The sequence below is a fragment of the Podarcis muralis genome, chromosome Z, assembly GCF_964188315.1.
Source record: "Podarcis muralis chromosome Z, rPodMur119.hap1.1, whole genome shotgun sequence".
Lineage (NCBI taxonomy): Eukaryota > Metazoa > Chordata > Lepidosauria > Squamata > Lacertidae > Podarcis > Podarcis muralis.
In genome coordinates, this window is record NC_135673.1 from 39,840,911 (window position 1) to 39,863,147 (window position 22,237).

Consider the following 22,237-nt stretch of genomic DNA (forward strand, 5'->3'; position numbering starts at 1 on the left):
AACGGCATCATTCACACAGAGGCTAAATATATATATATATAAAGAGAGAGTGTGTGTGTGTGTGTATGTGCCTTTATTTTTTAAATGCCACAGAAAATAGAAAAACTAGACGTTTAGACCCATCAATATAGGATATCAAACGCTTGACGGAGGAGTTTGAAAAGAGCGCCGGAAGTGAGGTGAAGGGGCAATAAACACACACACCCTGACGCCACATCCGGCGGAAGGAAAAGGCCTCTCTGTTGACTGTTGGCGACGCTTCCGCTACTCGAGGTGTCGGAGGACCTCCTGCCGAGGCCATGGCGCCGGTGTCCCGCTCGCGGAGCCCAGAGGAGTCGCCGCCGCCGCCGCCGCCGTCACGGCGGGATCGGAGCGGCAGCTCAGCCAGCCCTTCCCCGCCCAGGTCCAGCCGGAGCAAGAGGTCCCGAGCCCGGTCTCCGTCCCGCTCTCGGTCCCGCGAGCGCGGCGGAGGCGGGTTCCGTCAGCGGCCCGGCCCGCTTCACCACTTCGGCCACCGCCATGGCCCAGAGCACTACGGCAAGGAGCAGGAGGAGTCGCTGAGGCAGAGGTACGTGAGGAGGCTTGCTTGCTGGCCTCATCCGGGAAAGGGTCCTGGCGGGGTCTCCCCTCTTGAATATCTCCCCTTTCGAATATTTCATCCCTCCCTCCCATCCTTACCTGTTTCGCGTTATTTAATGCGCCGCTTGATTGAGGCTTTCAAAAAGAGAGCAGCGCCGAGGCACGTTCGCCGCCCTCCTTTAAAAACATCGGAAGGTTAAATAAAGTACCAAGAGAGAGAGAGGGGGGAAAGTTACATGCAAGCTGTGCAGGGAAAGGTGCAGCTTCGGCTGAGGCTTCCCTTTCCCGCCTCCTCCCCGGGTGCCTGTTCATTTCCCCCCTTTTGCTAGCTGTACTACAAAACGGACAACTGTGAAATCAGTGTGGAGGATCTCAACCCAGGGATAAGGAACTTGAGGCTCTCTGGATGTAGTTGGCCATGCAGACTGGAAGTTGGTGCCCGGCAACATATGAAACGTCCCATGTTCCCCATCCCCAATCTATACGAATCAGTGTCCAAGTTTAACCAGTTTCTCGTAAAAAGTTAACACAAAGAGTGGTTGTGCCTTTATTACACCCCGAGTCGTTTCTCTCCCACCCTTTCAGAATGTAGGTATATGGTTAGTTTTGCCATATTTGCAGGTCTCCATGCTTCCCTTATTTCTGTATACCAGGGTTGCTGTTAAAAAGCACAGAAGCAGGGCTGTTTTGGGGGTTTTATGACAATTCTAATTCTAAACCATAACAAAACCATTTGAGACATAAGATCTAATATGTTGGCTTTATATGGGTTCCAATCCTTATTGGGACCAGATTGCTGACAGCCTACCGCCTTCAGAAGTTTTGATCATCTTTGACTTTAGAGCTTGGGATGGGGAAGAGATGTGAGAATAGGATCTTCTTGGTGGCAGCACTTTGCCTGTGGCAAGTAGTATTCCAACTCATCCCTTACCCTTGTTATATCATAACAGCTAGAAAGTTATTACCATGACTCCTAGCCATGGAGGTTTAAGGTGTGATACATAGTGCAATTTAAACTGATGAAGTCATGGCTAAATTGACTCAGTCTCAAGCATAAACCCTGTTCATACCTGCATGGAACTAGGTTTCATTCAATTCAGAGAGGATTTGCTTTTGAGTACATATGCAAAGGTTAGGTCGGGTAGTGATTTTGATTGTGCAACGTATCACTAAATGTTAGTCCATTGATGCAAGCATCTTGTATGTTGATTTTGCTGTTGTGTAACTTTTGTTCTGATTTAAAACAATATATTTATTTTTATTTATATCTTTTTTGTATCACTTTATATTCTTAAGGAGGAGAAATATCAGAGCAGTTTACAACGCATTAATACATCAAGTAAAACAATCCAGAATAAAACATTACAGAAGAAAGTCAAGTATAAAGTATACATCCAAAGCAATATAATTAACAGGAAGCTTAAATATTATTTTAAAGATTTCAAAATAAAACTTTACTAAAGGAATTCAGATATAAAATGCACATTTAAACCAGCATAACTAACAAGAGACTAAAATATTATAACCACATAACGTTACTACTGCCACTGCTGCTAATCCTGCCAGTGGGGTTTCATGGCAGATAGCAGTTGTGGAAGTTCAGGCTTGAGGACCTGGGTTTGTACTAAGAGACAGTCGAGATGGTCTTTGGCCTCTTCAGAAGTCTCAGCTTTTGTAGCTAGTCAAGGCCCTTCTCTCCCAGGCCAAGTGGCAAAAGACATGCACAGAGGGAGCAGGTGCCCCAGGACTCACAGTTAAGACGAGCCTTCAATGATCTCACCTCTCTTGTGACCTCTGGACATTAATTTGTCTAACCTCTTTAGCGTGTTCAGCAATGCTATGCATCTAAGGCAGAGCTCTCCAAATTTTGTGTCGTGACTTGTTAGTGTGTTGGCTGCAGTGCATAGGTGTGTTGTGCAAATACTCCCTGCGCTCCTCCCTGGATTGGAAAGGGGTTAGTTTAACCTCTGGTTTGCTAGTAAAACTGAATTACTGTGTAGCGAAATGATGCATGTCCAAAAACTGTATCACCGACATGAAATGTTTGGAAAGCTCTGATCTGGGGAGATTGTTTTCCCTTTAAGAAAAAATTCAAATACTGTTACTGATAATTCAAGTTGTTTCTTGCCTTAGCAGTTCCATTCATCTGTGGGGAACCTCAGCCCAGGTCCAAAGACAGTCTTCCTGGACTCCCTACATCATGCTCTCCTTCTGAGACACCCAAACTTGCACTGTTCACACCCTCCTTGCTGGCTTAAATGTATCATTGAACTGTGATAAAGCTTCTTAATTACCCAGACAGAGAGGTGTGTGTTGTATGTATTAATGATGGGCAATACTGTATCTGGTTTTCAACATCACAATATATCACCAGCTAAATATCACAATATCTTGATATAGCACAATATATATCTGTGGTGGCGGAGGGCCTTGCTGGGCCTCCCTGCGGAGCCAGAGAGTCCTGCCATACCTCCCTGCAGCGGTGGAGGGTGTGCAGAGCCGCAGCTAGGTGATCTTGCGCCCCTGGCAGAACCGTCCAGATTCCGCCCCCTACCCATGGACAAATTATTATTTCCACCTCTCCTCCAACCTCCCCCCATTCAATACACCCTCTATTTCAAAAGCTTTTCTTATGAGGCAATAATTGATATTTTTATTTATGGACATATTTATGGACATATTTGTAGCCGATTTTGCACCTCTCCCTCACCTGCGCCCCTGGTGGGGGCCCACCTCACCACCTCCTAGGTACAGCCCTGAGGGGTGCACATTGCTTTCCTGCAGCAGCAGAGGGCCTTGCCAGGCCTCCCTGCAGCAGTAGGGGTATCACAGTACCTCCCCACAGTTGTGGAGAGTGCACTGTGCATCCCCGCAGCAGCAGAGGGTGCCGCTGTAGCTCCTTATGGTGGTGGAGGGTGCGCTATGCTTCCCTGCAGCAGCTGAGGGCCTTGACGAGGCTCCCTGTGGCAGTGGAGGCCCTAAAAAATGTAAAAGTAGTAGATTTAATAAAAAATGTAAATGAACTTCCATATATTATATTTAATATATTTTTCAACTAATTTATGAGTAGTTTAAGTGATTTACTAGTCATGTTGCATCTGCTTCCCCACACAGAGGTCTAAGTGGAATCTGTGCATGCTTAAGCCCCATTGAGTTCAACTAATACTGAAAAAACACTCTCCTCATCATTCTCACACAGTACCCAACCTCCCATTTCAGCATAAGGCAGCCAGGTAAATCTTCTACCCTCCACGGCCCCCCACCCAAGCCCTCATCCTACCAATCACTCCCTTTTTATCAAAGGGAGGGAAGGAAGGCAAACAAGCAAAAAGAGAGTCTCCTTTAAACTAAAAAAAAAAAGCACCCTTTTTAATATGGAGGAAAGCTTTTTAGGGGGAACCAACAACATAAACAGCACCAGAAAATAAAAACAAAAACTCTTCCCCCTCTTTTTTCCACTGGTGAGGGAAGAAAGATGTGCTTTCCAGTTCTCTGTTTACTTTGCCTCTTTGATTGACTAGCTGTGGAGGGTCCCTCCTGGATTGCTAGCAGACTGAGCTCTTAAGTGGACCAGTGAATCTGAAAGAGCTTGCTGGTTTGTGTGAAGGTTTTTCTTCATTTCTCATGGGTTAGGAGAGAGGAGGGAAAGAGCAAACAAAGCTGTATACACTTTTCTACAAATTATTATAATGGATACTTTGCAGCAGTATCGGTATCTGCTGCAAAGTATCCATTCAGCTGAGCTACTTTCTGGAAAACTGTCAAGTCTCTGCCTTATTGAAACACTTATGTTGTTATTTTGATACAATATGGCAATATATTGCACAGCCCTAGTGTGTGTGTGTGTGTGTGTGTGCAGAAATCTCTTGACTGTTTGCATGACAGGAATATAGTCTACTGCGCAAAGCTAATATTGCTCTACCCATTTTTGTCTCTGACCCCATTCCCCACTGGCATGTGGGCCCCAGAAGGTTGTCGGTGAGGAAAAGTGGTTCTCAGGCTGAAAAACAGTTCCCCACTCCAGCCACCCTTTTGCTCTATAGCAACGCCGTCTCTTATCCCTGTGTTGTGCTTAATTTTTATACATGGAAAATATGTCCTGGGTTTTAACAGAGATGCATCTTTTACAGGCGATTAAACGAGAGAGAGAGAATAGGTGAACTTGGAGCACCTGAAGTTTGGGGATTCTCACCAAAGGTTCCTGACCCAGAGTAGGTTTGTGGTTTTTTAATAAATAAATAAATACTTCTGTTTTCATTGCTGTAACCTGTCTTGAGGACCTTCTCCTGAATTCTAATAAGGAGGATGGTGATTACCTTTATCCATTTTGTTTTGTTGTCCCCCCATGTTGGCTTATTTAGCATCATGGTTTTGTCAAATGCATTTTGTGTTCAACTTTGCCGCATTCCTAAAACCAAATGGTAGAATCCCTTGGCATATTTAGCCCCATATATATAATTAATATTTTAAAATCTGAACAGTGGTAAGCTCTCATACAGAAATTTATTTTATTGAAATACTTAACACTGAAGTCTTTATATGCTTTTGACCGCAGCTTTTCAAATTGTGATTATATATTTTGCACTTCTACCTACACTAATATTGTTTTGTGCTCTGCCTTTAAATCTAGCTCTGATGAACACACTCCTGCAGAAGATGAAGATGGTACATCTAAAAAGAGCAGCTCTTCTGATTCCAGCTCAGAAGGTATTTTGCACTGATTTGGTGGCATTTGGGTACCATCATTAGTATTTGTAGGGACTGAGTTGTCTTTCCTTCCTAGAATGAATGCACTCCAAATGGAATTGCTAAAGTTAATTGCATCAATAATAATTAATGTCACCAGTTCCTGACTCGGTGACCCTTCCCATTGCCTTAACAGTTGTCATATTATTTGCAAATGATGTCTCCCATCCCTATGCAACAGCAGTCCCCTACCTGTTCTAGAAAACAAGGCTGCAGCCTGGCCTCATAGGTGTAGCAGATGCAATCTGTTGGTCAGGAAGTAACAACCCATGGAGTGGACTGTTTGGCTTGATTGTAAAAACATTTCATTTTCAAATTATTTTCAGAGGAGGAGAAGAGGAAGAAAAAGAAGAAAAGGAAGAGAAAAGCTGCTTCACGTATGTGTGAACCTGTTGTGCAAGACTTGCGTTCCCAGCTTGGAATTGGCCTCTTTCTTCTTTTGAGCTGCACACTTAAAGGGGATTCTCCCAACCCACCTACACTATAGTTCAAATAAGGAATAGCAAATTCCCATAGTCTTTAAAGTCATATTTATTATTCCATTCATTCTGAAGTATTAACTTCTTCAGTTGTCAAGAATTTTGGCAAATTGAGAATCATATCACAATAACCCCATAGTAACATTGATCCATTGGACCCTTAAGCTCTCAGGAAGATGAGCTACAATTGAATGATATTGCATGAATGTCCAAAATCATAGTGGGTTTTTAAAAAATGAATATCACATGTGGCATAGTGGTGCTGGGCTCTCCAGCTCCCATTAGCCTCAGCCAATGCAGGGGTGATGACAGCTGCAGATTCTCATCAGGAAGGCCGCTGCTTTTCCATCCCTACTGTGAATAGTCCAGGACTGCAATGCATTATGCACTGGGGAATAATTGAATTCCTTATTCAGCTGCTATGTAATGTATATTAGGCTGGGAAAGTGAGCAGGTGGTTCAAAGTTACCCAGTCGGCTTCTTGGCTGATTTGGAATTTCTGTTCTGGTCTTCCCAGTCCTAACACAACACCATTCACTATACCACACTGGTTTTCCACCCTTCTTTCACTCAAACATTTTATGCCTTACCCCTGCTTATTTTTGTTTTTCTTTGTTATTAACATTTCAGGTGATGAGGAAAAAAAGAAATCCAAGAAGAGGAAAAAGAAGCATAGGAAGTAAGAGCTGTTTTTTTAAAAAAAAACTTGTAAAATTGGGGAGGGTTTGTGTGTTTCATAACACTAGTATCAAACTCCCTGTTTCCCCAGCTACTATGTTGTCACCAAGAGAACTCTTGACTCAGCTTTCAACTTCTGCTTTTTTGTTTATTTCATTTTGCATTGTTTATTTCTGTTTTGGATTTTATTTTGCTTTCCTTTTGGTCTGGTTATTGTCACCAGTTATGTCAATAATGTAGTTAAAGTTTTGTTAGTAAAAATATATGGAACAAAACTAAGACGGCGTTCATCTGAAAGAAAGCCTCACTGAACTTGATGAGAGTGGTTTCTGAGTTTGTGTTGTAAAGGAAAAGAGAAGGGGGACCAAATGTGTTTATGCTCTCAGTGTTTCACATCTTCCTTGTGAGCAAGCTTTGTTCTGCATTGTGTGTTCTGTATGCTCCCCAAAAGGCCCAAGATTTTTATTTGGCCCCAAAAAGGTTGTTTTTTCTTGGGTTATGGTCCCCCCCCCCAATAGTATCCTTTATACACATGGCTTTTCTTTAACCCTTTCATTTATAATATTATTAATATTGATAATATTATTGTAAGCGACACGAAGCCAAAACATTTCTTCTTGTTCTTTCCAACCTTTCTTCTTTCTTGTTTTGATTTTACATATTTATCCCATTTCCCTCTCACTTCTCAACAGAAAAAAGTCCAAGAAAAAAAAGAGTAAAAAGAGCAGGAAAGACTTCAGCGAGTCAAGCAGCGAAGATTCTGATGACGACGAACAGCAAGAGGATGATCTCTGGATTGAGAGATCAAGTAGGTTTTGAATGCTCATAGCTTATTTGAAAAGCCTGCACACAGGAACAGCCTTCACTGTTAGATTGGTCTTTGCTAAGGAAAGGCATCCCTAAAGAGATGTCAGCTGATGTATGCTTTAAATTTATTCCTTTTGTAAGATGGTTATTTAGTTTATATGTATACCCTACCTTTTCCAACAGAAAAAAATCAGGTGGGCTAATAAAATGAATATGCCATACAAAACAGAGCAGACCACTGGAAGGCTACCTTCCTTTTGTATAGAGTGGCTGGCTGCTGATGGAGCTCAAAGTGGGAGGGAGAAGATGGAAGTTAGGCCAGGCAAACCCCACAGAAAGGGTGGCAAGGATAAAATTTGTACAGTTGGGTTAAAAAAACTGGTTAAATAATGCATTAGAGAAGGTTTTGGCTTCATTCTTCCTTTTATTGCTTTCTTGCAGAAAATGCAGATGCTGTGGATTTCATAGGACCAGAAGCTCCCATTACTCATGCCTCTCAAGATGATCGGCCCTTGAAGTAAGTGCTGCACCTTTATCTTATTTCAGCATTTGAAATCCAAGGTAGCCAGGAATCCAAATACAGTTCTTAACTATTATATAGCACATTTACAGAGTTCACAGAGCTCAGATAACAGAGCATATATAATCCTTAATAATCCTCAGCAAGCATCCTATAAGTTAGATCTATACTATGTTTCCTGTACAGTGGTACCTTGGTTCTCAAACTTAATTCATTCCGGGAGTCCGTTTGATTCCCGAAACAATTCAAAAACTGAGGTGCAGCTTCTGATTGGCTGCAGGAGCTTCCTACAGTCAATTGGAAGCCACGTCAGACATTCGGCTTCAGGGAAAAATGTTCGCAAACTAGAACATTTCCAGGTCTGCAGCATTCGGGAGCTGATTTGTTTGACAACCAAGCCATTTGAGAACCAATATACAACTACTACAGCTGAGTGAGTCTGGAAAAAATGGTAGCTTGCTTTAAGTCCGTCTCTTTCATTTGTGACTAAGGTGAAATTTGATGTGGGAACTTCCTGCTCTCATTGGCACTTGGATGTATGTTCCAGAAGGGGTCGTTTCATGAGTTGAAAATATGGGCCACAATTGTGTGCCCTGACCTTCTGGTGGACTATAATCTCCCTAATTTCCCAGTGCTAATGCACGCGAGAGAACTGTGCTAGAGCCTCATGAAAACTTCTCTATATTTTGGCTTTCGATGCTGTGACATATGCTTAAACTACATGTTCTTACACTTCCTTTTCTAACATGTCTCACCTTGACAGTGAAAGGAAACAGGTAGCAATGTGGAAAAGAACAAACTCTGGCTGCACTGCTTGTCCCAGCATTTTCTTATTGGTGCCCAGACAAAATGGAGAGTTTAACAGGAGGAAATCCAGGTGGAATAATGAGGCCAAAAGAATTAAGATAATGGAGAAAAGACCCACCTACCTCCTTTTGCCCTGTCTATCTTAGAGGCACTTTGTAAGGATTCTAGGATTGCAATGGTGAACTGAGAAGGGATTCAAGGTTCCGGCTTCCCTTACCTATCTAGGTCTTCTTGCACAAAATGGGCCTGTATATGAAATAATACTTTTAAGTTGTCTTGCTTTGTCCTTTGCAGCTTCTCTGTATCCATAGCTTGAGAGAGAAGTCAGCAGGGCTTTGGGATGCCATTTTTTATTTTTATTTTTGGTAATGTAATGATCCTGTCTCTTTCTTAAAGCTATGGACATGCTTTACTCCCCGGTGAAGGCGCTGCCATGGCGGAATATGTAAAAGCTGGAAAACGCATCCCTAGGAGAGGTGAAATTGGTCTAACCAGTGAAGAGATTGCATCATTTGAGAAGTCTGGCTATGTGATGAGCGGCAGCAGGTGAGCGTTCTGGTGGGGATTGCTGTGAAATTTTGCTGCTGTTCTACAGTGTAGGGGGAGACATTTGGGTAATGGCTAATAGAAATTGAGCTAGTAATGAAGGAAGTCTTCTCTTCCTGTTGAACATTACTGGTTTTTTGATGTGCATCATGTTTCTCTTCAGGCACCGGAGAATGGAAGCCGTGCGTCTGCGTAAGGAGAACCAGATCTACAGTGCAGATGAAAAGAGGGCCCTGGCATCTTTCAACCAGGAGGAGAGGCGGAAGAGAGAGAACAAGATTCTGGCAAGCTTCCGAGAGATGGTCTACAGGAAAACCAAGGGCAAAGACGACAAATGAGCAGGATGCTCTTCTTGTGCATATTGACAACCGTCTCCTATTACAGCGATTCACAAACAGGTGTCCAGCATCACAGCCCTACTTGTAGGGTGTACTACTGGTTGAACTTCAGGAAATGGTTTATATGTATCAATAGGAACCTTGACAGGTGTATGTGGATAGCCTGTTCACAAATTTGCTGTACGGCATTAACAGCAGCAGAAGGACAATGACCTAAATGAAATGAGACAAGGCTCTATTGCAGACTATCCCAAAATATTGCTAGGAATCCAAGGTACTGTGCCACTTGGTGGATTTAAAAGACACTTTGTAAAATTCTGAGCAGCAAATCAAGACCTGTGGAACTGAAACTTGGCATTTTGTTAAAGTTGCTTTGTTTTCAATCCTTTGCTAAGAGAATGTTGAGTGTATAGTACGAGTCACAGAGTGGATCAGAGTGATCTTCAAATGGCATTAGATAACCAAATAAATGTTGGTGCGCATATATATATATATATATATATATATATATATGAATTCTTGGATGCCAACATCTCAAGTTCTGGGCAAGTACTCTTTGGTGAGAGAACCCCAGCAGGGAAATGGAAGTCACAATATATTCAGCAAAGTAAACTATGGAAATATAGGCTGTTTTACCTTTAAAATATGCGCTTTCAAGTGAGTTCCAAATTTTCCCTCTTCCCCCAGAATGGGATATGACCACACATTTGGCAAGTTACAAGATTGTTTACTAACAAACTCTCCAAAGGTCAGATTCATGTGCTCTTCCACACATCAGTCAGAAAAGTTGCACAGGCAGTAAAACTTAACTTAGTTACAAAGTGATGAAAGTTCCTAGACATAGGAAGTGAACTGGCCTAGGAACTGGCATAGGAAGTGAAGAGTGGTTTGTGAGAAGCCATGCTGCTAAGCTGGAGTAACCAGTTCAAACCTCTTCACATGCTAAGGTGCTCAGGTAGACTGGGAGGAAATGATAGGTTTGATTCCCAAGGTAAGGGAACTGACATAGCTAAGCCTGGCAGGACAGCTAACTCTATTGTATTAACCATTTCATGCGTTAATTAGACTTAAGCATGTTGGTTATATGGGGCTAGTTATCCCACAATAACAGATGGTGCAAATTGATTGCACCATTGATTGCACAAAGACAAAAAGTCATTAACACAGCCTTTTTAAGCTTCAGAACAGATTTGTTTGTTGTATATTAGTGAGACTTGATTCTCTTTTACTAGATTTTAAGTGACTTAAATTATAGTCATTTTCAGTGGCTCTGATTCCTTGTAAATAAAGTTGGAGCAGCTCACTTTGTGCAGATTTGTACAGTTTAAGTATTAATATATTTTATAATTTTAATGAGAAGCTGTATAATGCTGCAGCAGAGTGTCTTCCAGTGACTAGCCTGTTACTGAGCCAGCAGTGTAATGGGCATTTGCGCCCTCCCGTTTCTCTTAGTACAGATTTGCTTTCATCATCCTGTACATTAACTAGTATGGGGAGTCTGACTGATAGCTCATCAAGAGAGAGAACTATTTGAAGATTGGAAGCATCTTCCTACCTGACTTCATTGTGCAAATAGAGTTTCAGTGGAATGAAACAGGATAGATATCCACAGGCTTTGATGGGCTGAAAACATGACCCCTATTGTAGGCAAAGTCTTTATGCCAGTATTGAAATGTGTCTGGCATGTGCCATCCACTGTGACTTCTGAGCACCTCTGCTCTTTCAGAAGCTTCAAACCCCTTCTAAAAAATCTCCCTCCCAAGTTCAGGGGACCGTCAGGGGCACAAGGAACTGTGATGCAAAATTTGGGAGGGAGTGGTGAAGTCATAAAATGTGTACAGGGAGTGGGCTTGATGTGCATCCTGTGTACCATTCCTTTCACAATTCCAAAACCACGTATTATTTCTGGAAAGTTACATTTAAAATTGTTCCCCTGGGTGCACCTTAGTTGTTTTTTATCTATGGCTTGTCAGTTTCAAGCCATGACTCGTTCTTTCAAACAACTATAAAAATAAACATTTGACAGTGTTTGAAAGCACTTGCCATTTGGAAAATTGGAACTCGGGGCTGTGGCTCACAAGCAGGTCTTGAATAAAGATCACATGTCAACAGCTTAGTGTGCATGTTGCAGTCTATGGTAAAACCCTGACCATTAGGTCCAGTCGTGACCGACTCTGGGGTTGCGCGCTCATCTCGCTCTATAGGCCGAGGGAGCCGGCGTTTGTCCGCAGACAGCTTCCGGGTCATGTGGCCAGCATGACTAAGCAGTCTATGGTACTATTACTCAAACAGGTGAACAACTGGGACTGTTGAGAGCAAGAATTCCCAATAATAAAATTGTGGGATGTAATCCATTGGTGCAGTCAAATGCAACATTCCTTGTTTTCCTAGAGTGGACACAGGCAGGGGGACATCCAGTCAGTGTAACTTCCTATACCACCGGTCGGGAGCTCCTTCCGCTGCTTGTGACCTGGGAGATGGGCATGGCTCTGGCTGACTCCTTAAAAGAGCCGAGTCATGCAGCCATTTTCTCACTTCTTGTTTTTCCTCTTATCTTCCTTGCTGATCTTTTGCTGCCACGCTGCTCTCCTGCAACCATTTTCTATTCTTCATGTAATTTTGTTGTCTGCTGGCTCTTAGCCAGCAGCACAAGTTCAGTCTCCATATGAGATGAACTCTCAGTTTCTTTGTGTAACTACTAATTAAAGTCTGCCTTTCAGGAATCATATTGTGAACTGAAATGTGAGTAAACTTTTTGTTATTTTACTCAGAAAGACGCTCGTGTCTTTATTCTTTTAAGAGGAATTAAAGGCAACACCAGAAAATAATCTTAACTACGAGATTCAAACGAATCTGCAAACTAGCTTCCAGCTATATTGAGGGGAATTTGCTCTGCTACATCATAATACTTTATAAATACAGTGGTACCTCGGGTTAAGAACTTAATTTTTTCTGGAGGTCCGTTCTTAACCTGAAACTGTTCTTAACCTGAAGCACCACTTTAGCTAATGGGGCCTCCTGCTGCCACCGTGCCGCCGGAGCACGATTTCTGTTCTCATCCTGATGCAAAGTTCTTAACCCGAGGTACTATTTCTGGGTTAGCAGAATCTGTAACCTGAAGTGTCTGTAACCCGAGGTACCACTGTATATCCTTCCCTACCATCCTTAGCATTTCCACAAAAACCATTAAGCATATTTCAATGAGTTTAAAGAAAAAGAATACATAAAACATTTTAAAAGGTAGAGGAAAACAAAAATAACAATACAACAGTAAAATATAATTAAGGATTCCCAATAGTAAGGGATAATGGGAGTTGTTGTCCAAAACATCTGGCGGTCTAGCTTATGACACAGAGTGACATGCAAATATAACCCCTTGCAAATTCCCTTAAGAAGAGTTTTGCAGACATTGGCAGTGTGGCCATATCTGTGTAAGCAAAGCTTCGTTTCCTAACATGGTACCCTCCAGATGTTGTGGAGTACAATTTGCATCTGTCCCAGCCAGCCTGGTGAATGGTCATGAATTATGTAGGGAGGGGAGCACCACGTTTGCTACCCTTGGCCTACATAGACTTGGAAGGTTGCAGTAAGTAGAGATCTCTGCCATGTCTACTGCAAGATTAAGGGCACTGATGCTTTGCGGGTTTGATCAAATAACATTTACTCTCCAGGAATTAAGCCTTCTAACACAACACAGAAAGACCAAAACTGAGAAGCTGACTACAGATATGCACAACTTTTATTTATAAAAACTAGCAGAAAACCTAAAAGAGGGTTTTTAGTTTGTAACAATTCTAGAGGAACTAAAAAGTGATGGTCTCCATCATGATTATTTTGCTTTCAATCACATCTTTGAGCCATTTTTCTTTGAATCGAGACTCTCCTGGCCTATAGAGAGAGACAGCAGAAGAAATATAACACAAGAGTTGGGTTACTTAACACATCTGAGTTGGGAACTATGGTTTGTTTGTTTGTTTTTGTTTGTTTGTTTGTTTGAAAATTTAATTCCCTTACAATATTCATCATAATCATCTACTATCTGCAGGTCTTAAGTTCGGGTTACAACAGTTTAAAATAAAAAACATTACGGTCACATGAATAGGGTGGATCCTGATTTTTAAAAATGGCCTGTTTTGACATTACTCAAATGCACTATGTGCTAACACTTCTGTCCTGATGTCTGTGCCACCTTTAGCTTGTTCCTGCACACATCTGTACTTTTAATGCACTGATTTGTGCCTTTTAACCCATTTATGGTGACTTTTAAAAAAACCCACAGGAAAAAAACTTAAATTTCTGCAACCAAAAACTGAGTGCTCTTGCACACAGAAAAACTAAAACAAAATTTGTGTCAAGGGATGGTATCCAGTGAACTTGTTCCATGAGCTAGGGCTGCCATAAGTCCAGAATTTCAAAGCTGATGTCTGGGGGCAATTTCTGAAAGGCAGTACTTTATCCTGGATCTTAGGCAAGTCAATCGAAAAATCGTGATTTTGGGGGGGGGGGCGTTCTTTGTCAAAGCTCAACAACTTTCTGGGTGTCCCGGATTTTTACTTTTTGAAATATGGCAACCCTACATTAGCAGAAGGATTTACACTTGCACAATTGAATTTTGCCCCCTCTCTGCACACTCATAATCAACTCCTGAGAGTTGGGGGAAACCCAGGACAGATCTTCGAGTCACACAGGGGTATACAAAGGTGCGCACTTTACACAAGTGTAAATTCCTGCACTACCAGAATGGGTTACTTAACACTACATTGGATGCAACCCTCTTAGGTCCCTAATGTAAAACAAATCTCAGTCAGTCATAGGCATGGTGTCCAGTAATGAGCATGTGATCAAATTTTGAGGAAGCCTCTTAAACTCAGGGCACATATTGAATAAACAATCCTTTAGCACTAAGCAGCAGAATCCTAGACATTCTTGGGAGGTAGGTATAGGATTGCAGGCTAAGAGATGAATCTTCAGTGAATGTAGTTGAAAAAAAACAAAAAACAGCCATGTGTCCTGCAAACTGTAGCAGATTATGGTACATTTTTTTGCAGCTGATTTCTGCACAAGAGCAGGCCTGGCCTCTTCTAAGCCAGCTGTCCTAGTTGCAAATCAAAGAGACACAGAGAAAGGCAGGTACAATTCACTCCTAGATGGGTTTGCAAGATGGGCAGATCTTTTCCCATAACAAAACATTCAGCAGAATTTATCATACCACCATTATTTCATGGATTATTTTTAAAATAGAAAATACCTGTGAATTAGCTTATTCGTCTCCACCACAAAGAATACTTCAACAGGTAATGTCTGCATTAAATGAGGGAGAGGAAAAAAACACACTCTGAGAATGTTGGGCTTCCATTTTGCTTTTTAAAATCACTCTTCCCTACAAGGGCATTCTGGTCCTCATGGACACTAGTAAACTCAAAATGTAATAGCAATAGGAAATTTGCAAGCAAGAGAAGAATGTTGGGGTCTGATGGGCGCGCCTCTAGGGTCTATGTATACAATAAGCCTCTGCGGCTCAACCTTTCCAACTGGGAAAGGTTACAAAATTGTATTTCAGTTATTTTTAAACATTCATCAAAATAAATTCCAGGATGGTGTACTGCATATGCAGATTAAAATGCAATAATGATAATAATAAAAGAACAGTATCCTAAAAAGGCAGCAGTAGTTAGTCTTTTAACTTGGAAAAAAAGGAGAGGAAGACTTGGTCAAAGTGTGTAAAATTATGAGTTGGGTGGATCAGCAACAGTTTTCCTCTTCTTACAAAACAAGAAGCCAGGACATCTGATGAAGCTGATAGAGAGATGCAGGACAGGCAAAAGGAAGTGCTCCTAGGTTTAAGGAACCTTTGACTCTCCAGATGTTACTGACCTCATCATCCTTTACCATTATGGGTTGTTCTTGCTGGGGTTCATGGAGGGTTGTAATTCAGCAACAAATGGAGGGCCAAAAGTTCCCCATACCTGCTCTATTGGTTTTTAGCTGAGGTTCTCTTGCCTTGTTCTGCTGTTTTTATCCCTGGCATTTTGCTGCAGTCTGGTTTACTGTACTGTATTGTTTTCACTGCTTCTGCAGACCCCCTTGAAGCAGTGTAAGTTCTATACATAAACCAATTCACATTAGAGACATGTGGGGTCACATTCCCCGCCTCTGCTGTTTTTTGGGTGGATGACAAGGTAAATCATACCTAGAGACAGAAGTATATGAGAAGATCCTTTCCTGTTGGTACCATTACAAACTTGTTATTGGTTATTTGCAATGTAAGTATTAAAGGTAAAGGTAAAGGGGACCCCTGACCATTAGGTCCAGTCGTGGCCGACTCTGGGGTTGCGGCTCTCATCTCGCTTTATTGGCCGAGGGAGCCGGCGTACAGCTTCCGGGTCATGTGGCCAGCATGACTAAGCCGCTTCTGGCGAACCAGAGCAGCACACGGAAACGCTGTTTAGCTTCCTGCCAGAGCGGTACCTATTTATCTACTTGCACTTTGATGTGCTTTTGAACTGCTAGGTTGGGAGGAGCAGGGACCGAGCAATAGGAGCTCACCCCGTCGTGGGGATTCGAACTGCCGACCTTCTGATCGGCAAACCTTAGGCTCTGTGGTTTAACCCACAGCGCCACCTGCGCCCCTTAACGGAAGTATTACTGCAACTAGTATTGTTAAAGTTAGAAACTGCTTACATGCCAAAATGGCTTCTACAAGTATAAAATCAGTTACAAAATCAAAACATAATTTAAATACATGACAAAACAATTCCATCAAAGCCTTAAAAGCTTTCATAATTAGACTATACTATAAATGTACAACAGTTTAAATAGTTTATAAACAATTAAATGAGGAGGGTGGATTTCAATGTCATGGTTCATAATCATTTCGTCAGCACAAGTATTTCTGATATTCCTCTCCTCCAATTTGTGGGGGATGTGGGGACATGATGGGGCAGAAGAGTGGGGGGGGAAGTCTCATAATGCTGACAGGAGTCTTTAGACTGTCTGCCACTAGCACAATTATTTAGTTGGAGTTCTTAGGAAGTTCAAGTTCAGGGGACTGTTCTGCCTAAATATGTGAGCCTTCAAATAAAGGGCATGAAGGGAGTGTGATCAAGCACTTGGCAAATGATCAAGTTTATAGATCTCAGAAGTTCAAACTTGATCCTAATGACGGTGTTCTCTCCCCCTTCCTGCTTTTTTTATTTTATATAAGAATATTTAATTATCCTCTGGGCTTATAGGTCTTCAGAGGCAATGTCAAAATACTTACTGGTGGTCTGATTTTGGAAATCTCTATGACGAAATAGACACATGCTGTTGCTCGTGGGATGGGCTTTCTACAGGTTGGGATACTCCAGCGGACCCGGTAAAAGTATCTCGTGGAATACTCCAGTTCCTCTTCGCTGATATAGTTTGTCCAATGTAGCCAGCTCTCATGAAGCTCCCATGTCTGTGGAATAAACATAAGCCATGATGTGGCCCCATGCACAAGCATTTGCTCGCCTTTGCCAGCAATTGAACATAGTGGGTACAACCTGCTGTGTCAAGCACATGTCAAGCCTTTGGTGTTATCAGAATTGCAATGTTATGAGTCACACAATAAGGACTCCTGCTTTCAAATCCCCTGCCAGGCTGCAAAAACTCTCTGACTGACTGGGCCATTCGCTTTCTCCCAACTTTACAAGGTTGTAGTGAGGAGGATTAGAAGCAGGTGAAGGTTTGAGGCTGTGATCTGAGGGCACATGATGCAGGTGTGATCCAGGCCCCATTCATGGCTGCCTTTCACTTTAAGATGGCCCAGTACTGATCACCCACAGCCTCTGGGAATCTTTTGGCTATGTCCATGGTAGGCAATCAATACCTTTGTGATTGGCTGAGCAGGCCAGCTGTCAGTTAAGACCCACCTGGGTAAGAAACTCTTCAAAATGGACTGTTGCCATACAGTCCCTTGTCTGCCCAATTGACCATCCCATCTATACTGCAACAAATGTGGAGATCAGAAGCCCATTTGTAGGTAGCTGCAATAGAACTGACCTACTAGTGAAGGGCAGTTAACAACAGCAGCAACTTTTTAAAAGTCTTACAAACACAAACCGTTCTTTGCTCCTTGCTTAAAGTCTGTGGAGGCTTCCCCATAGGAGCTGATAATTGTTACCTAATATAAAAAGATGATTCATTTGTGAACCTGCATACACATAAAAATGTGCACCACTATTTATAAGGATGTGACAAAAGTGTTACCTGCCCAAAGATAGGGTTGCCATAGATGGATCCTAAGGGGAATGTGGTGCTGGCCTACCTGAGAGCCGCTGGCATGAATGGATTGCCTGCACTAGTGGTCATTAAAGGATGGGAGAGAAAAAGGCCTCTCCCCCACCTTCTGTCACAGCAGCCAGATAGTGAAGAAAAACAGGGTTGGGTGGGGTTTGTGCATGTACTCTGCCGTGAATTCCATGGTGGAAAAACGATGACTATAAATGAGCATAAATGTTTAACTGTGTGGTTGAGGATGTACATTGACTGCACGTTCCTTTGGTCTTTTTCACATGAGGTGCGGAAGAACTTGCAATTAATGATAACAGCCAGGTTCACTGCCTGATCAGAAGGTCAGCGGTTCAAATCCCCACGACGGGGTGAGCTCCCGTTGCGTGGTCCCTGCTCTTGCCAACCTAGCAGTTCGAAAGCACGTCAAAGTGCAAGTAGATAAATAGGTACCGCTCTGGCGGGAAGGTAAACGGCATTTCCGTGCGCTGCTCTGGTTTGCCAGAAGCTGCTTAGTCATGCTGGCCACATGACCCGGAAGCTGTATGCCGGCTCCCTTGGCCAATAAAGCGAGATGAGTGCCGCAACCCCAGAGTCGTCTGCGACTGGACCTAATGGTCAGGAGTCCCTTTACCTTTACCTATGCTATTAGTCATTCATTGCTGTATATTTGATGTACTTGCAGCACCTACCCACTAAAATTTAGAAAAAAATATAAAGAAATATTGTTGCTCTTATTAACATAGTATCAATTATTTGGTACAATAAAGCTGCCATCCTAAACCCACTTACCAAGGACTCAGGCCCACTGAACACAGTGAAACTTATTTCCACATACACATCTATAGCAGTGGTTCCCAAATAGCTAAGTACTAAGTACATAGCCAAGCTATGGACTTTTGAAAAATTTGAAATCTCTATGGTAGCTTTTGTTATGTGAAGGGTGCCACAGACACTCTGGGTGGGTTATGCAGACCCCTTGAGGGAACCACTGATCTAAAGGATTGCACTGTGTGTTACCTTCAATGCCACCAAACATACAGGCCCTTTCCAGCTGATTCTCACAGCATATTCATGCATCCAGACAGTCATGTCACTTGGCTAAAGGCATTGAGTAAGTATCCAATTTTAAACTTACTTTTAAATAATCCTCAATCTGTGCCAGTCCATTAAATACTGTGAAATCCTTGCACTTCATCCATGTAATATTTGGTACTGGATATTTGATTCCTGGAACTGAAGGGAAGGGAATAAGTTAATCTCCGGTATGGGTGGCTTTTATACCATCCAGGAGGCATCAAAATCATAGCAAGTTAATATTGCAATACCTGCCTCTGTCTTTTGCAGGTGTCTAATAGTGTATATTGCATCTCTGATAACATTTTTCACAATAGACTCTGCTGCCTTCCTGATGGCTTCTAGAGCTGGATCTTCAGCTTCCATGGATGCATCTACAGCTTTCACAGGTGCATCCTTGCCTTCCACGTTACTGGTCAACTCCTCCATTGTCCACAAGTCTAGAAGGAGAGGACGAGGATAGCACACAGGGTCATAAGGATCATTGCTCAGAATTTGACCTACACAGCAAGCAATAACCTACTCTGCCACTGCTAATCATAGAAAAGATCAAAACCCCATCGCCATTCTTAAGAAAAACATTTTGGGCTGTTACACAGGGCAGACCTGGTTTACCACTGAGTGTATGCTCACTTGCGAGCTGCAACTAATCCTGGTTCCCTGTAAAAACACCGAAAGGGCCTTATACTGAGTCAGCCTATTGGCCTACCTAGCTTGCCAGCACGGGCCGGCAACAGTTCTCCAGGGTTTCAGACAAGATTCTTTCCCAACCCCAATTAGAGATGGGTTGTTGTTTTTTTAACCCTGGGCCCTTTTGCTGCAGAGCATGTGGTTCCACCACCGAGCTATGGCTCAAACACACCTTTGTCACATTCTTTCATGACATTTTGCAGTGTACGCCTTGAAAAGTATTCGGTGTATGCCTGCAAATCATAATCTGCAAAGAGGGAATGAGAAATCATGAACAAGCCTGTGCCTTTGCATTCCTTTAGTCCTCTCATTTCCACTGCGTTCAGCCACAAATGCAAATAATTAAGAATGAGAAAGTGGGTACTCATTGCTCTGAGAAATAATCACCAAGGGATGTTGTACGAAAGTCAGCACTTCCTCTGATCCCGCAAAGGATAGTAGATCACTCCATTACCAGCTTGAAAGTGCTTTCCAGATGCTTTTCTCTTGTGATCGGAGCTGCTTTATTTCCTCCGAGATCCAGGTTCCCAGGGCTCATTAAGCAGCGGGCTCTCAGGCCTCTGTGACAAGTGTTTGGTCACAATCATTGCCTGGGCAACAGCAGCTCATCCAATAGAGCTGCAGGTTTGATGTACAGGCATTCCATCCTACTGAAAGGAAAAAAGAACGCTGGTGGAGATCAGCTCTTAGCACACAGCGTGCAGCCAATGATATTGTTAGGCGTTCAAGAGGCTGGGAAGGGATTAATGCGAGTTGGGTGGTGTTTTCACGTTATAGAGCAGGGCATATCAGCCCACATCATACGTGCACTTTTTGCATGTTAATTTTTTGGAGGGGTGGGAGGGAATTGGGGGTGAAGCCCTTTAGAATGACCATGGTTAAAAGATGCATTTGACTGGAGGGAGGAAAATTATTGGTGCTTTCTAGGCCACAAAATTTGGGCATGCAGCAACCCAGTTTGTGAACTCGCTAACCATTAAATAGCCAAACATAGGCTGCGTACACACCACTGCTTCCCCAAAAAACTATAATTCACACCCCTCCCCAGGGTAAAATTCCCAGCACCCTTAACAAACCACAGGTCCCAGGATTCTCTGGGTACAGTCAAATGCTTTAAATGAGCATTAAATGTATTACGTGTGAACAACCACAGAAGAGGAGGCCAACTGCATCTCTGCAAGATTTGTTGCTCTGGCTTTCCCACTATCGAATCAGCCTCTGTCTCCTAGCTGTATACTTGTCAGGAATGGGAAATTAACGGTGTGCTGTTCCCTAAAACATAATTTAGACTCATCCTTCCCTCTTTTCCCATGGCCTGAAACAAAGCCTGTCGCAAGCCTGTGTTAAAATCCTGACAGGGAGTGATGTTTGTATAATCCTATTAGATTACCAACACCAGGGTGGAGCCTGAATTGGCATTTGAAAGCACACAAGTGACATTTCTGCATAGAATGTTATCATGCCTGTATCCCTACTCATTCAGAGAAGCTGTAGAATAGCTTGCCTTTACAGAAGGCTACATACTGCAACTCTTCACAAGCATATCAGGAGATATGCCAAGAACAATGACTCATGCATAATGACTCCTTACTGTTTGTAATCAGAGGCCCTGTACCTTTTTGTCAGGAACAGGGAACTCGTGGCCCAGATATAATACTTGAAATTATCATCAGCCCCAACCAGCCTGGCCAAACACCAGGGATGCTGGAAGCTGTAGTGCAGGGATGGGGGAATCTGCAACGCTCCAGATGTTGCTCCCTCAGCCCTGCCCATTGGCCATGCAGGTTGGCGAGCTGGAATCTGACCAGATCTGGAGGGCTCCAAGTTTCCCACCCCTGCTGTAGTGCTTCAACACCTGGAGGCCTATAGCCACGTGTTATGTACTGAGTTGAATAGGATCCAAAATGCAGCAGTCTGATTGGTCTGCAGGAGCCACCCAATCCAGCTCCAGGTGAAAGTGAATCCGCAACCTGATTGGCCTACAGGAGAATCCCGGAATTAGCCAATCACGTGGGGCCCATTGTGTAAATAATGTATATAAAGTAGACAGTTTGGAGGAACTTCCATTCCTCACTACTATGAGCTGAATAAAGAGCATGAAATCCACACTCGACTCCAAGTATATTTCACCATGCCACTCCTGTTTTTAAGGCACTTCTGGCTGGGATGCAAGGCAGGGCCTGTTTGGTTATGGCTCCCAGGATATGGAACTCCCTTCCCCTGGGAGACTTGATTGGCCCCTTCAATAATGGCCTTTTTGTTAGCTGTAACAAAAGAGAACACCCAGCTTTCCCAGGACTTTAGTCTGCATTGGGTTTTAGTACCTCTGCTGTGAAGTCTTCTGGAAATTACCATTTTAATTTTGGATTGGATTGGAAGAGCTTTTACGGTCTCTTTCACCCCCACCCACCCCCCTAAAAAACAACCCAGGGTAAAAGCGTTTGGATTAAATAAAATAAAATAAACCACAGTGGATCATCTCATGTGCAGGTGCTTAGTTCTTGCACATTCTAAAAGAAATCAATGCATGTTGGTGCCCCCAGTTTTAGAAGCGACAATAATGTCATCTCAGAAGTTTTGGAAACAATGATCGAGATCTTTCATGTTTTTGAGTGTGAGATATTTAGCCTCCAGATCAGCCATCTCCTCTAACTGCTTGTGACAGGAAATCTGGTTTCCAGTTTTAATCAATTTTCAAACGCTTGTTCTGGATTTCT

The 22,237-nt window shown here is 42.8% G+C and overlaps 2 protein-coding genes across 4 annotated transcripts; one reads left to right on the forward strand and one right to left on the reverse strand.

Moving 5' to 3' along the window:
* Positions 1-219: 219 nt before the first annotated feature.
* On the forward strand, positions 220-11,613 carry NKAP (NFKB activating protein). Its single transcript, XM_077922619.1, has 9 exons — positions 220-568; positions 4,710-4,790; positions 5,210-5,286; positions 5,652-5,702; positions 6,435-6,483; positions 7,175-7,290; positions 7,731-7,806; positions 9,013-9,162; positions 9,326-11,613. The coding sequence occupies exons 1-9, from the start codon at positions 300-302 to the stop codon at positions 9,498-9,500; spliced, it is 1,044 nt and encodes a 347-aa protein (XP_077778745.1). The 5' UTR covers positions 220-299; the 3' UTR covers positions 9,501-11,613.
* Positions 11,614-13,221: 1,608 nt separating this feature from the next.
* Positions 13,222-20,668, reverse strand: AKAP14 (A-kinase anchoring protein 14). Of its 3 annotated transcripts, none has more exons than XM_028715724.2 (6): positions 19,975-20,660; positions 19,082-19,270; positions 18,892-18,989; positions 16,762-16,941; positions 14,749-14,801; positions 13,222-13,388 (listed from the first exon to the last, which is right to left on the reverse strand). In XM_028715724.2, exons 2-6 carry the CDS (start codon positions 19,257-19,259, stop codon positions 13,304-13,306), a joined length of 594 nt encoding a protein of 197 aa, XP_028571557.2. In that variant the 5' UTR covers positions 19,260-19,270; positions 19,975-20,660; the 3' UTR covers positions 13,222-13,303. The 3 variants fall into 3 exon arrangements, with proteins under 3 accessions (XP_028571557.2, XP_028571556.2, XP_028571559.2); XM_028715723.2 differs by having other exon boundaries at positions 19,908-20,659; XM_028715726.2 differs by lacking the exon at positions 14,749-14,801 and having other exon boundaries at positions 19,908-20,668.
* Positions 20,669-22,237: the final 1,569 nt, after the last annotated feature.